The sequence below is a fragment of the Budorcas taxicolor genome, chromosome 11 (assembly GCF_023091745.1).
Source record: "Budorcas taxicolor isolate Tak-1 chromosome 11, Takin1.1, whole genome shotgun sequence".
NCBI lineage: Eukaryota > Metazoa > Chordata > Mammalia > Artiodactyla > Bovidae > Budorcas > Budorcas taxicolor.
The window spans coordinates 8,659,608-8,675,556 of NC_068920.1; the positions used below are offsets into that span (position 1 = coordinate 8,659,608).

Genomic DNA, 15,949 nt, shown 5'->3' on the forward strand with positions numbered 1-15,949 from the left:
GCATGAAAAGGTCAAGAGACTGAACTGCGGGTGGATCACAAGTTAAACGAAAACTCAAGGAAATCATTTTATGATAGTGAAAGTCACTCAGCCGTGTCCGGCTCTTCATGACCCCATGGACTATACAGCCCATGGAATTCTCCAGGCCAGAATACTGGAGTGGGTGGCCTTTCCCTTCTCTAGGGGATCTTCCCAACCCAGGGACCAAACCTACAATGTCTCCCACATCGCAGGTGGATTCTTAACCAGCTGAGCCACAAGGGAAGTTCATTATATGACAGGAAATAGCCAAGTTAATCCTAATTTTGATAGTTCTGTCTAAAGCTCAAACGAAAGTCACAATGTATTCCTATACTCCTGTGTGAATCTTTTTCAGAAGGAAACCCAGAGGGCCCTTCTGCTCCACACTGCATGCGGTGGACCTTAGGAAGCAGCGGAACCCAGGGCGCTGAGGCAGGCCACTGGAGGATTTACTCTCAACCACAAGGTCCCCTTGTGCAGGAAACACTGTTCAAATAAAGACCCAGCACTTACCTTTCTTTCCTGGATGTTCTTAATCCTTAAACTCTTAATTTATCAGGCACTGAAACCCTTCAAACAGCTCCAGAATGACCCATGGTGGCCAAAGAGCTTCACAGCTGTGACCCAGAACAGTCCACACTCACTGAAACCGCCTTTTAAAACCCTCAGGCCTTTTTCAAAACAGGACAACCTCCCAAGACACACACGTGCCCCCTACCCCCTCAGCTGGCAGAAACCCTAGCAGGGGAAAGCAGCCGGCTGGTGGCCAACTGGTGGTCTTCAAGGGGAGGCCTGAAGGTTAAACATATCGAGGTTAGTGGTCAACCGTCCCCATTCCTAGAGAAACCTAGAGAAGCAAGGCTAACGGCTAGCAGATTGCTCCGCGGCCTGCAGGAGTGTTTATGAAGCGACGCTCCGCAGCACTATCGCCAGCAGAGCCGCCGAGGCTGACGGAGAGATCAGACAGGACTGCAGTGCAGGGAGCCTGTGCAGGAAGGCGCGAAGGCCCAGGCGCTGGCGCAAGGGCTGCGAGCACCGCACTCGGGACGAAGAACCGGGAACGCCGGGTCTGGCCCAAGACATGTTGAAAGATACCATTTACTCGCCGTAATTCTGGTAAAGTAAGCCTGAATTAAGTATGAATTACAGGTAGAGAATATAAACAGAATGACAAGACTACACTGGGTCTAATTACGGTGGAATATCTCCTGAAAAATCAAGCACATGGAAAATTCTATTTTAATCTCAAATACCATCTAAATACTTAAACTTACCAGCTCCAGACAACACACTAACTCTCATATCGTTAGAAGTATGTTATTAAAAATTTCAAAATACTTTTTTCCTTCACAAAATGAAAACTCAAAAACTAAAGAGGTAGGTAGTTTTGCCAACACTTTAATTGGAACATTCTCTCTGGCAGGCTCCAGAAATGACGCTGACTCCCAACGATAGAGGCATCTTCAGTTGTGCTTCCTTGCATGTTTCTGGAGCCTGAATACATGAAACTCAGCACATGGAAAGCAAGGCAACTGAGGCGAGGCAGGACTCACTTTTCAATCTCGATGCCGAGTGGGTTGGCAGGACGCAGAGACAAGGGAGGAATCCCTTTATTCCTGTCGGTGCGCATGTCATAGTAATTCATCTCATCAACCCACACAGCGGACTGATCCAAAATGCCTGCCGAGACAAGGAGCACGGGCTTAACAGGGCACACACTCCCCAGGCCCTGTCTAAACCTTACTGTACTGCTTTACTGTTTTAATACCTATCACAAAATGCACACTAAAGTAATTTTTTAAAGATCTGAGAGCACAAAAACTTTAATTTCTTTCTTAATTAAAAGCACTGAAAATCCACAGAAAGGCAAAAAAAACACCTCTTCACTGTACTGTTCATTATTCAAAACAGAAAATAAATTAACATCTGAGAAAAAGTTCTGCTAAAACAAATGTATTTTACAAATAATAAGCAGTACAGTTAAGTTGATACATCAAGAAAAAGTTCTGCTAAAACAAATGTATTTTACAAGTAATAAGCAGTACAGTTAATTTGGTATATCAAGAAAGTATCCAACAATTCCTTATATAAAGAAATCAGTCAAACATGTTCCAAGGAATGCACAGCTTGGGTGATGGAAATGGCTGAGACATTCAGGAAAAACAAAACGTCATCTCTGAAAGCAGCACCCGCTCTCACGTGACTGAGTCTTTCTTCACTCTCCCTGGCACGATGCTTCCCGTGGTCCACTCTCAGACCCAGGGGCTGGGCAGGGAGACGGGTGAAGCAGAATGCAGGGCAGGGCTCGAGCCCCCTGAAGGGAGGGCTCTGGGCCCAGGCAGCCTCCAGTGGCAGGACCCCCGGTGAACCTTCTGTTTCGATCAACACCACACTCATGCCAGGACGCAAGGAGGCTGTCAGGGGGAAGTGCAGGTCCAGACACTCCCAAGTACGGCTCCGTAAGCCTTTCCTGAGCCTGTACATGTTGAGTCCTGGGCAGAGCACTTTAGGATAAAATCAATACTTGATAATAAGTTCTCTTTGTCTGCTGTAAAAAACATGATACAAGACGGCACTGCTGGTGCTGCTGCTGCCAAGTCGCTTCAGTCGTGTCCGACTCTGTGCAACCCCACAGTCGGCAGCCCACCAGGCTCCCCCGTCCCTGGGATTCTCCAGCCAAGAACACTGAAGTGGGTTGCCATTTCCTTCTCCAACGCATGAAAGTGAAAAGTGAAAGTGAAGTTGCTCAGTAATGCCGAACTCTTAGCGACCCCATGGACTGCAGCCTACCAGGCTCCTCTGTCCATGGGATTTTCCAGGCAAGAGTACTGGAGAGGGTTGCCATTGCCTTCTCCGACAAGATGGTACTAGGTTCTGTCAAAATGTTTGACAAAATCAAAAAGGTTCCTCCAAAAAACTGAAAACAAGCTCCTACTTTGTAATTTCACAGTTCAGTTTTCGAAGACATTAAACAAAATTAAGCAAAAATAAGAATACTGTGCATATAAAAATGTATACGTATATTTGCATACACATTTGTATACCTATGTACAGGGATTCCCTGGTGGCTCAGACAGTAAAGAATCCGCCTGTAATGTGGGAGACCTGGGTTCAATCCCTGGGTTGGGAAGATCCCCTGGAGGAGGGCATGGCAACTCCAGTATTCCTGTCTGGAAAATTCCATGGATAGAGGACCCTGGTGGGCTACATCCACTGGGTCACAAAGACTTGGACATGACTGAGCAACTAAGCACAGTACAGCAAGTACCTATATGTAAATCACATTTTGAATTTTCCCTTAAATCCCTCAAACTTTTATTTAAAAAAATTTAAAAATCATTTATGTATTAAAAACTTTAACGATATAATGGTAAAGAAAGGTTTTATGCTCTAAGACAGAACACAATATTTGCAAAATTCTTTGCTTTCCTATATGAGAGAAGTATGGCCTGGGTTTAATTTTGCCTGTGAGAGCTCCACATTAGATGAGTATCTATCTGCTGACCATGTGCCAGGCACTACAGAACCACAAAGACAAAGCAGCGGAGACGCTGTGCGCAGGGAGAGCTGGAAAGAGCGGCAAAACGATCGTCTGTGGAGCACTGGCTCCTACTCCACGCGAAGGCCTTCGCTAGGCTCGCCCCTGAATGTCCCAGCTCATCAGACCTCTGGCGGAGGCGACCCTGGGACGCCACTCCCACCCACAGCTGCGGGCCGCGCGTATGATCAGTCGCGTCTGACTCTTTGCGACCACACGGACTGTAGCCCGCCAGGCTCCTCTGTCCACTACAGGCAAATGCACTGGAGTCGGTTGCCATTCCCTCCTCCAGGGACCATCCTGACCCAGGGACTGCACCTGCAGCCCCTGCGTCTTCCACGCTGGCAGGCAGGTTAGGTGCCACTGTGCCACAGCTGGGGCTGCCCCCAGGCTATCCCGAGTCCTGTCTCACACCAAGCCCCGCCCCAGACGAGGAAGTGCAGCGAAGTGCACAGAGGGAACACAGAGCTGCCTGGGGCCCAAGCAGCGGGCTTCTCTAATCTGGAGACGAGAGGCACACCTCTGCCAGCCAAGTCTTGTCCAGGCCAGGAACACAGGAAGGGAAGAAAAATGAAACCCGATTTAGATGGTATCACTGGCTAATTTGTGTCCCAGAAAGAAATGTCATTATTGTATCACGATCAAGAAACTAAAACTGGCATTTTGACATGTTAAATGAGCAGACTTTATATAGAACTTAAAACAACATTTGGTCTAAGGATTATCATCCTTAGGGTTTACGTTAGCTCAGTACACTGCTTTTTCAAAAGTAATACAAATTTTAACCAATATCCTATTCCTAAAGAAAGAAAGAAACTAAATCTGAGAGTAAGTAAATTTTATACTAATTTATCGACTGTCAATTTTAAAAGACAAAACCCAACTTCAGTTTATTCTTGAGAGAAAAGTCGCAGGAGACGATACCTATCTTCTCAGGTCTGAGCAGCTTGAAAGACACCGTGGAGGTTCCTCTGCCACCCGACTTGGTCGTGACGATGATGTCTCCTTTGTCATTCTTGGCCTGTCCCACTCGACACACGATTTTACTTGCAGACATCCACTCTGCTGTCAGGAGGCAATTATGCCCACAGATTGTCAGACCTGAAAGTAAAAGCACGCACTGTAACAAAGTCCAAACCGACGACTATTTCCATGAAAAGACAACTCTGTCAGTGTCGCTAGGCCTTTTCCATGAACTGAAAAGCAAACACAGAAATAACATATCCTGGTTCATTGGTTATTCTCATTTTTTAATATACCCAATATTATTTGCAGATAAACTACGGCCTCTACTGGATTCTGTCTGTTTTTTCTCTAACATTTAAGACTCCTCTAGATTACAGTTGATTTTCTGCAAACATGAGTGGAATAAGGAACTAATAACATGACAACGGCTCTAAGCATTCCAGATTACTTAACTATAAGAGTCTTGACTTGCTTTCATAGGAATCAGAAAGGAAACTGTTCTATTTTTAGAAGCCTAAGTTATTGCTATAAAGTTCTAAAGTGTATTATTAATAAACGCGTACATCATTCTGGGAAAAAAATTTACCGTTTTCCTAACAAGTCTGCAGATGCTTCTCCTGGTGTTTAGTTACGTGTAATATTACAGAATAAAGCAAGCGTCACGTTGAGCATAGCCTGGCGTCTGCTGAGTCAGCAAGTGTCCTCAGGCATTACTGGACTGCTGGTGCGCTCTTCACGGCTGCGCGTCACTCCTGCAGTGGTGCCGGCCCGTGCTGCCTCAGTGACTCCCTAAGGTCCTGTCGCTGCACTACACTCTGCTCCAAAAGCTCAGCCCGCGCCTGGCATCTCTGCCCACCCCACGTGAACTGTGGGGCAGTGAATACACAGGGAAGACGTGGTCCCAGCAGGGCACCAACATCCCCCCACGCACGTTTCTGCAGCATACACACCAACGTGGTAAACATTCAGGGAGAAAAGAGACCAAAGTGTATGTGGCAAACACATGCACCTTTTCTTCTCATTTAACTTCTGATACTGCTTAGCAGTCAAGTTTGACAAATGTAATATTTTTTTTAAAAATCAGATACCAGGAACACCTCAACTTATGCCAAATTCAGTTTTAAAAAATGCAGCGAGGGATTCAAGCCATCTTTTGTTACAACTTAAAGCACTATTTAGTAAGAATGCTATATTAACCATAAAAGAATAAAAACAACTCCATTTTATTTATTGAAATAATTACTGAAAATAATTATAAATTATAATAATTTATTGAAATAATATTCAACCCTGAATATTCACTGGAAGTACTGATGCTGAAGCCCCAGTACTTTGGCCATCTGATGCCAACAGTCAACTCATTAGAAAAGACTCTGATGCTGGGAAAGATCGAGGGCAGGAGGAGAAGAGGGCAACAGAAGATGAGATGGTTGGATGGCATCACTGACTCGATGGACAAGAACTTGAGCAAACTCTGGGAGAGGGTGAAGGACAGCGGAGCCTGGTGTGCTGCAGTCCATGGGGTTGCAGGGTCAGATAAGACTCAGTGAATAATAACTGAAATAATTAATTTCAGAGATTTTCCTACAAGATCTATTATTATTTATTCACATAAGAAATTTAGTTTTTCTATTGCTAGCCTGGGGGGCTGCCATCTATGGGGTCGCACAGAGTCGGGCACGACTGAAGCGACTTAGCAGCAGCAGCGCTTAAAAGCTCCTTTAGAGTGAAGTTTCCTGGTGTTCTTAAAGTGCTGACATTGACATAGTTTAAAATGCAATCATAGCTCAAAATTATTTTTCAAAATGGGAATGTTCATTAGTTTTCCTGATGCTTAGTTTCCATTATGAAAAATCTAGGCAATTTAAGAAGTTGTAAACACCCCTGGAACACCTTTCCATCTCCAAGATAAGCCTGAAAAACACTTCAATACATATTTCCTCAAATATCTTTTATGCACACATTCATCAGACCATGTATTTAAATAAATGGAAATAAATGTTTTAACTTATGAACTGTTTAATTACAGATGCTGGATATTTTGATATCACTGTAGGTCAATACCTAAGTTGATATTTTTAAGTTTCATAATATCAAGATTCTGTGATCTGAAAAACTTCAGAAAGGAAACAACCCAATGGTAAACATCAGGACTCAATGTACCACAGGTCCTAATGTGAGGTCACTGCTGGGGAGCCAGCTTACAGTTCGCACTGAGAACTGGGAGACCTCAGACATGCCAAGTCGTGAAAGCACACACGGATGAGCAAGCACGCACGACCGCCACGATGGCCCGCGTTCTCAGGGAAAGAGCCAGGGCAGCCGCTCGCTCATCCCACTGCAGCGGCATCAGCCTCAGACTCAACAGGCCCTGTATTTTAACTAAAAAAAAAAAAAGAATAATCATCATATTATTTAAAACAGATTTAAACAGGTCATTTTAAATGTTATGGAAATTAAATAAAACCATAAGATCTATTTCTTAAGCATGTTCTGCTAAGAAATCTGCTTCATGAAATATAACATTTTTAAAAATACCTTGTAGAATTCTAAATAAAGTGTTTTTAAAGTGTTTTACTTGGCTAGTATAGATGTCATCAGAGTTTAAAATGTTTAAATTATTTAGTAGGTTAAATCTGCTTTTTAAAAAAATGGTTTCTTGGCAATACCTGGACAAGCTGGAAGCTGAACTATCAGGTTCACACAAGTTCAAAACACTCAGTCCAGCAGACGCAGTCAGCATCCACACAGGTCTGTGACCATCCCATGCAGGGGCTCAGGGGACCACCAGTTTAACTGCGGGATAGAACTTCCAGCTAGACGGTCATTTCCAAGAATTCTAGGGATGTTTCCAATTTTTATAAAGAACAATCTGGAATGAGCTTTGTCCAGAACCAAGACATAAAATTAGACTACTTTCATAAGGGTAATAAACTTAAGTTTTATTTACGTAACAATCACAAACTACAGCTAAAGAAAACAGCTTAAAATGAGACATATTTAAGTAACACTAGTGAAAAGATCAAGCTGGGAAGGGCAAGACTCAATAACTAAACATGGTACCCAACTCCAGTCAACTTTCTCCTCCGCAAGGGATTTCTGGGCAGCCACAAAACAATGTCAACCAGCAGCTATACTGCAAGAGAAACAGGCGCCAACTCATAATCTCCAGTGTTTACCCATGGCGTCGCTGTTCAACTGCTAAGTCGTGTCTGACTCTTTGCAACCCCATGGACTGCAGCACACCAGGCTCCCATCTTCCACCATCTCCTGGAGTTTGCTCAAACTTGTGTCCATGGCGTCGGTGATGCCATCCAGCCATCTCATCCTCATTTCGTCCCCTTCTTCTCCTGCCCTCAGTCTTTCCCAGCATCAGGGTCTTTTTCCATTGAGTCGGCTCTCTGCGTCAGATGACCAAAGTACCGGAGCTTCACCTTCAGCATCAGTCCTTCCAATGAATATTCAGGGTTGGATTCCTTTAGGACCGACTGGTTTGATCTCCTTGCTGTCCAATGGATTCTCAAGTCTTCTCTAGCAACACAATTTGAAAGCATCTGTTCTTTGGTGCTCAGCCTTCTTTACGGTCCAACTCTCACATCCATGCAGGACTAATGGGAAAACCATAGTTTTGAGTACACAGACCTTTGTCGGCAAAGTGATGTCCCCCACTTTTCAATATGCTGCGTAGGTTCGTCACAGCTCTCCTTCCAAGGAGCAGGTGTCTCTTAATTTCACAGGTGCAGTCACTGCCTGCAGCGACTCTGGAGCCCAAGGAAATAAAGTCTGTCACTGCTTCCACTTTTTCCCTTCTGTTTGAGATGAAGTGTTGGGATTGGAGGCCATGAGCTTAGTGTTCTGAATCTTGAGTTTCAGGCCAGATTTTCCATTCTCTTTCACCCTCATCAAGAGGCTCTGGTTCCTTCATAAATTACGAAATGAGTCAACAGAATGTCTGAGTCCAAATACGTTAAAGTGGGAAATCAGAATACATATTCAGAAGCACATCCTGAGACGCCTCCCTTCCTCGCCCTGAATGTATCTGCACACCCTCACAGAGTTGTTCACAACTGACCACACAATGGACACTGACGGTTTGCTCTCTACCCACGGGCATAAGTCTACAGACAGCCTGTGGCTGTACGTCTGGAGCCTTGGTGATCCCCACCTTGAAGGGCATCTTCGTGCTGACGGGTGGCCCGCAGGTCCCAGGTGTGGCCAGGCAGAGAGCACAGGCTCCTCCAGGCGGAGGGAGTGTGGGTTTGGCTCCAAGAGCAGCAGGACCAGAAGAGGCTACGCGGAGCCGCGCCTGAAGAGGAATGCAGACGGCCACGCAAGGACAGGGAGGCGAGCCCAGCAGGAAAAGCCAGCACTGAGCAGGTAAGGCAGCGCCCCACTGCCGGGGTCTGTCTCAGGACCAAGAGGAAGACAGCACAGACAGGAGTTGATAAACTAACGCTTTTAACAAAAAGTCAGAAAACCAAATAATTCTTTCATTTCCATCCCGGTGACCCTGCACAGACCAGGGGTGCTTTCCTATCACCGTCACTATTTCCAGCAATGACCTGGCACCTTGCCTCGCTGCCAACATAAAGACGCCTGTACTGGGAACACACAGCACCGGCCCTGCCCTTACCTATGAGGTCCGCTGGCCCCGTCCCCAGGTTTTCTCCTCTAATCGTGACCTTCGTCCACGGGATGCCTTCATTCGGAGAGATGCCTGTCACAAGAGGGGGCTGTCGGGATCGAGACATTGTGCTTGCTGACGAAACGAGGTCGCGCTACAGAAATGACCTATTAAAAGGAAAAGAAGAGTTAGTGCCGACTGAGACCAGCACGCATGAGAAAGGCCAGAGGCGCACACGGGGCCACACCCGGCCGCCTTCTGCACACACTGGTGCTGGATTTCAGCGGCCGGTCAGCCCACTGGCCACATCTCCTGAACACGAGTGACCCAGGACACGAGCTCATGCAGGGAGGGAAGGCAGGCACGTGGACTTCGCGTCAGGAAAGACAGAGGCCTCCTGAGCTCCACACACCACCTCTGCACCCCAGACACACGCTGGAAGCGCCTCAAAGAGGAGGTTCTGACCCAAACAGATTCATGACAGTTAAAGAACGTCTCCGTTCTCACAGGTGTATGGAACTTCATTTTGTTTTCATATTAGACTTAGCACAGCAACTTTTAAATGTGCTCAGATCGATACACTGACAGTTCCAACAGGCAGGCGGGAGCAGCGACGTGCCGCGTGCCCCCGCGCGGGGCAGCGGGCGTGACGCTCCTGGGTCAGAGGCCCTGCCCTCTAGCCCTGGTGCTCCCCCGCAAGGCGCAGCACCGAGCGCACAGGGTGCCCCACGTGTCCGACTCTCGCGACCCCGTGGACCGTGGCCCGCCAGGCTCCTCTGTCCATGGGATCCGCCAGGCCAGAGCGCTGGAGTGGGCTGCCATAGCCTCCTCCAGGGGATCTTCCCCACCCAGGGATCGAACCCGGTCTGTCTCCTGCATTGGCAGGCGGGCTCTTTACCACCAGCGCCACCTTGGCAGCCCGGTAAATGAAGAGAACTCTTCAAGGGCTGAAGACTTGAGATGCCCCAGAAGACGAGGGGAGGGTGGGCTCAGGGGAAGAGCACGGGGGCGTGCTGGCTGCCTGTGTTCACGGGCAGTCTCGTGAGCTAGACTGTGGCCCCTGCCTTCACCCAGGTGAGAAGTTCAGTCTCTGATGTGACCCAACAGAAAGGACCAGGACTCGGGGACATCAGGCACGGGGGAGGAGGGTGCCCACCCTCTAGCCTAGCTCCACCCTGTCCGGGCAACAAGAGCCACTCTGGGGAAGCTAAGGGGCCCTGAGAAGAGGGAACCAAAGACTCCAACAGGGAAGGTCCTCCCGAGAAGAAGGCCTCATGCAGCCACATCACCCAGAGAAAACCCAGACACAGATCAATTCTGCCCACGCACAGATGAGACGAACAGCTGTCACAGCCTTGTCCTAAAATACTCAAGGACAGAAAGAAAGTGTACGGTGGTCAGGGAAGATGCGAGAGGTGAAAGATCTAAGACCCAGAGGAAACAGAGATAAGGCTGGTGGCGTGGGCTGAAGTGTTTCCCCCAAACTTGTGCTGAAGTCTGTCTCTCTGTATCTAACTGTGCACACTGTTTGTTCAACCCATGGTAGGCAAGGCGCGAGCTAAGAAGCTGGAAGATGATGCAAGGAGCCGTAGGTACTGCAGACACATTTCTTCTCTCCCGGCTGAGGCAGCAGCCGTTAGCAGCAGCCATCAAATAACTCCAAGTGCTTTCCAGGTGGCACTTATATACGCTTACAGCATGGAAGCAGCCTGGGGCCAAGCGAGCGCCCCGAGGCGTGCACGCGCTGTGTGCAGGGCTGCACGTCATCTCAGCGTTCACAGTCGTCATCTACGAAACTCGGGGCACGCGGGAGAGGCCGCGGGGCGGGAGAGGCCGCGGGGCGGGAGAGGCCGGCCGCGGGGCGGGAGAGCCTGGCCGCGGGGCGGGAGAGCCTGGCCGCGCCGTCTTGGCTCATCTGCTCTTTCTCTACCAAGTCCAGAGGCAGGGCCTCAGAGAGTGACTGTGTTTATGAGTCGGGACTCTGCAGACCGTCCTCTTTAAAGTGAGGGAGACGCGGTCACGAGGTGGGCTCTGATCCCACAGGACCAGCATCCTCACGGGAAGAGGCGCGAGGACACAGACACACCGAGCAGGGCCACACGGCAACACGGGGGAAGGTGGCGCCCGCGGGCCCAGGGGGAAGGCCGCCGGAGAAGCCGGTCCTGTGACACCCTGATCTTGGACTTCTAGCCTCCAGATTGTGAGAAAATGATGTCTGTTGTTTCAGCCTGCTGTACTTTGTTATGGCAGCCCCAGCAAATTAACACAGTGGCTAACAGAAAAAAAAAACCACACCCTTCAAAAGTACAGTAAACTTTGACCCCAAATAAGTATCTGCAGAAGGAGAGAACTCTTACGCTTAAAAGAACAAGATGCCACCTTCAAAAGAGGCAAAAGAAACAAGATTTATATTGTCCTGTTAATGTAGGAACTTACTGTTGGTTTAACCAAAGCGGTAACAAGGCTGCAGACAGGCAGGTGCATTTCTGGGAAAAGGAGGGAGTTTTAAACTTCATCCAGAAGTGACCATCAGGACACTGGCAGATTAGCCACGGGGCCCGGAAACACGCAGGCGGTGCTGGCAGAGAGCTCAGCGAGTCTGGGGTGTGGGGGATAATAAGGAGGTGACGGACCTCTGTCCCTGGGTTCTGGTGGGAGATGCAAAATCCAGGGAGTGTCTTCGCTTTCCACAAGCCCTAGTACCATTTGCGCGAGCTCCTCGGGGCTGCCAAACCAGCCCTGAGAGAGCAGCCCTGTGAGTGGAGGGCTGGGGTTCTGAGCCAAGCGCCTTCAGCTTGCTCCTCTGGAAAAAGCGAGGAAGCTGGAGACTGGGTTCAGTCAGCCTGTGTGACTCACCCAACACGACTGGAACAGCAAAGCAGCAGCAGCAGAGGGTGTCGGGCCAGAGCACGTCACTGTCCCTCCCATAAACCAGACACGCAAGCCGAGGCTATCTCCAACTCCCCTCCCTCGCCGTCACGCCCCGTGAATCAAGGCCCCCTGCAGAAGCGCTAGGCCGACTGCTCCTCTCCGAAGAGGCCACCCGAGACTATTTTAACTCCCCTCCCTCCCCGTCGCGCCCCGTGAATCAAGTCCCCCTGCGGAGCGCTAGGCCGACTGCTCCTCTCCTGAGAGGCCAAAGCCAGCCAGCTCCTGCCTGGCCGCTCTGCCCCCACCAGCCCTCCCCTGCAATCCACCGTCAGCAAACACCGGTGTCAATTCTCCAACTGGTCAGACCTCCAATTACAGGCCTAATCATCACCCCTGATTCAAAAACAGCCTCCAAGACGCCCACCGCTCAGTGGTCTCCAGTGCCCACAACACGCTCAGCACTTGTTAAACCTGCGCAATCAGACCTGTCTACCCCTACCCGGCACCTCATGCTCTCCGTCATCCACCTGACACTAGCTGCACAAGCCCCTCACTTCTCGCGAGCCACCGAGTTCTTTCACGCCTCCCTGATGTCATCTGCCTGATTCGACTGAATGGAACGGCTTTCCAAGTTTGTTAGATCCTTACCAATGTTTCAAAGTCAAGCTTACATGTTACGGTCTCGCTGTAACATCTACCCACTACACCAACTGTCTCACTGTGCTCACTGTTCGCTGAACCCGGGGTAGGCAAGGTGCGCGGGGAGCTGGAATGAAACTCGAGAAGCTGTAGCAACTGCAGACACCTTTGTTCTCTCCTGACTGGTGCAGCAGCCACAGTGTAGCCACAAGGCATTTTCAGGTGGCGCTTATATGCTTGCAGAGCAAAAGCAGCCCGCGGCCCAGCGTCCATGCGCAGGGCTATGAGTGATCTCAGCTGCTGCGTCACCACGCATTTACGAAACGAGGGGTGAGGGTCAGGGCTGTGGGGCGACAGAGCCTGACCACGGCCCTCTTGGCTGATTGGCTCTCTCCCTCAGGTCACTTTCTCTAAGAAGTCTCCTGGATCCCTCCTTCCACAGAACTTCATCCTGCTGTGAAACAGAACTGAAATTAAAATACCTCTGGACTCAAAAAAATTTAAAAAAGCAAGCATGTGTGTGCATATATACACACACACACACCCCCAAAACAACTAGGACAGACAATTCAGTTTACTCCCAAATTTCTAAATCCATTTTGAAGGCATTTACAGAGGAGCATAATCTTACTTTTGACATCTCAAAGCTTGTCCAAGTAAAACAAAGTGGTGTCTGGTAATAACAGGTAATTAATTATCTGGGCCACAATGGACAGTCATGAATCACAAGCACAAAATCTATTTTCTTATTTATGACTGAAAAAGTACAGCTCTACTCCAGACACACACATCAAAGGCAGCTGAAAATCCAGTGTTCATTACATTGGTTCATATGCAAAAATTAGATGGCATTCCCTTACCACGAAGCATCATCTACGTATCTTCAAGCGTGGACAAACCCTAACCTCAGGAAGATCAGTGAGCCATTTAAATTACAAATATAAGAGTATCCGCTGTCTACAATCCAACACCCTCAATGCACAGGACAGTGCCCACCCACAAGGTACGTACTCCGTAATTATCTATGGAATGAATCCTGGAAGATGTCTCTTTTCAACCCACCTCCAATTAGAAACATCTAGCGTTACAACTAATGTTTTAAAATTTAAAATCAAAAATACATGAAGTATATTACTATCATTCTCAAGAAAGACTCTAAGCCTCAAGAAAACAGAATTTAGGTTATGAACATTTTCAGTTCCATAACTCATGCTAAATTAACAAGGATACTTTTAAAGGGAAACTTTCATCTACAGTTGTCATTAAGTGCCTACGGATTTTCCTCACAAGGATTTTACAAACGCAATGAAGCAACAGTCTGAAACTCTGTCATAAGATCTTTCTTATATATATACACTGAACGGAGGTTAACAAAAGTCTGACTTTGCTGTCATAAGCCTCGTTCTTTAATTAAAGCGATGTCCAGCCTTTACAACACACAGCCACGCGAGAGCAAAAGAGGTGAGGAAGAACAGTGACCCATCTAAGACCACACGCCACAGGCTAATTCTATCTTTTGAAAGCAGAATGAGAGAGGCAGGGGGTAAAGGAGCCATCGCTACTCACGTAAGGAGACTCAATACAGACACAGAATAAGCCGTTTTCAGGGCACTATCCTCACCCAAGCACACTAGTAATAAAGGATTCAGTGATACAAAGAGACAAGTGGCAAAGGCGGACAGCACTGGGGCAGAACTTCACACACGCACAGGCGTGGGCGGGGAGCCACAAGTCACTACACACTGGCTCTCAGCCTCAGCTCCACACTTGGTGCCGATCAGGGCTACAGGTTTGCTAAAAAGGAATCATACGAGAATCTGCTGTGTTGCTAAACAGAATGTAGTTTCTAAACATCTTTAGTTTCACAGCTCATGCCAAACTAGCAAGAGTGTTTTTAAAGGACAGCTTTCATCTACAGTGGTCTTTAAGTGCCTAGAAAGAAAATAACCCCATTTAAAATCACACCAAAAAGAATTAAATACTTAGGAAAAAACTTAACCGAGGAGGTGAAAGGCCAATACTTCAAAAACTATAAAGCATTCAGGAAGGAAATGGAAGATGATACAAAGAAATGGAAAGATATCCCATGTTCACAGACTGAATGAAATAATTTTATCAAAATGTCTGCACTACCCACAGCAAAATACAGATTTAAAGCCATTCCTATCAAATTCCTATCCATGACATTTTCCACAGAACTAGAACAAACAATCCTAAAATGTGTACGGAACCACAGAAGACTTCATATAGCCAAAGCACTCTTGAGAAAGCACAGAGATGGAGGAAGCACGCTCCAACTTGAGACTGTACTACAAAGCGACGATGCTGGCATGAAAACAGATATACACATCCACAGAACAGAGTGCCCAGAAACACACAGTTATTCACGGCACAGGAGGCCAGACTACACAAGGGAAACAGCCACTTCAGCAAATGGTGCTGAGAGAACTGGACATGCAAACAAACAAACTACGTTTCTCACACCATAAACAGAAATTCAGAATGGATCAAAGACCTGTATGCAAGAAGGCACAAGAACTGCACTCTTTCACACTGACTTCAGCAGTGCTTTTTGTCTCTGTCTTCTCAGCAAGGGAAACGAAAGCAAAAACAAATACACGGAGCTACAGCAAACCAGAAACCTCTGGCACAGCAAAGGAAACCGTCATCGAAACAAAAATGTAACCTACTGAACATAAGATGTTTGCAAATAATATGTCTCATACGGGTTACTATACAAAATATATTCACACAGCTCAGTATCAAACAAACAACCTGAATAAAGGCTGGGGAGAGGGACCAAACAGGCACTTTCCCAAAGAAGACACGCAGACGTGAAGAGGCGCGCGCAAAAGATGCTCGACGCCACCAACCGAAGTGCCGATCAAAGCCACAACAAGGGTCACCTCCCATCTGTCAAAGTGGCTATTCACAGACAGAGGAGAGATGAGCACCGGCCAGGATGTGAAGAACCCTCATGCGCCGGGTTGGTGGGGATGTGAGCTGCTGCTGCCACTGCGGAAAACAGTACAGAGGTTCCTCAAAAAAAACTAACAATAACTATCATACGATTCAGAGAGTCCACCCTGGGTCTGTATCTGAAGTAAACAAAAACAATAATTCAGAAAGATTCACGCCCCCTGCCCAAGTTTATGGCAGCTTTATTTACAACAGCCAAGATACGGAAACAGTCCAAGTGTCCATCAACAGAAGAACAGATATACACATGCGGGGTGTGTGGGTGTGTGTAGATGTACACACAGGTACACACACAGACACACACATTCGCA

The 15,949-nt window shown here is 47.7% G+C and overlaps 1 protein-coding gene across 4 annotated transcripts in view; it reads right to left on the bottom strand.

Annotated features, from left to right (window-relative positions):
- The window catches only part of EXOC2 (exocyst complex component 2), a 123,519-nt gene that overhangs the window by 90,238 nt on the left and 17,332 nt on the right, over window positions 1-15,949 (bottom strand). For all 4 annotated transcript variants that reach the window (XM_052647750.1, XM_052647749.1, XM_052647748.1 and 1 more), the window contains exons 2-4: window positions 9,159-9,316; window positions 4,484-4,660; window positions 1,575-1,701 (exon numbers count right to left, since the gene is read on the bottom strand). In XM_052647750.1, the coding sequence (XP_052503710.1) occupies window positions 1,575-1,701; window positions 4,484-4,660; window positions 9,159-9,276 (422 nt within the window). In that variant the 5' untranslated portion in view covers window positions 9,277-9,316. The remainder of the gene's footprint in view (window positions 1-1,574; window positions 1,702-4,483; window positions 4,661-9,158; window positions 9,317-15,949) is intronic.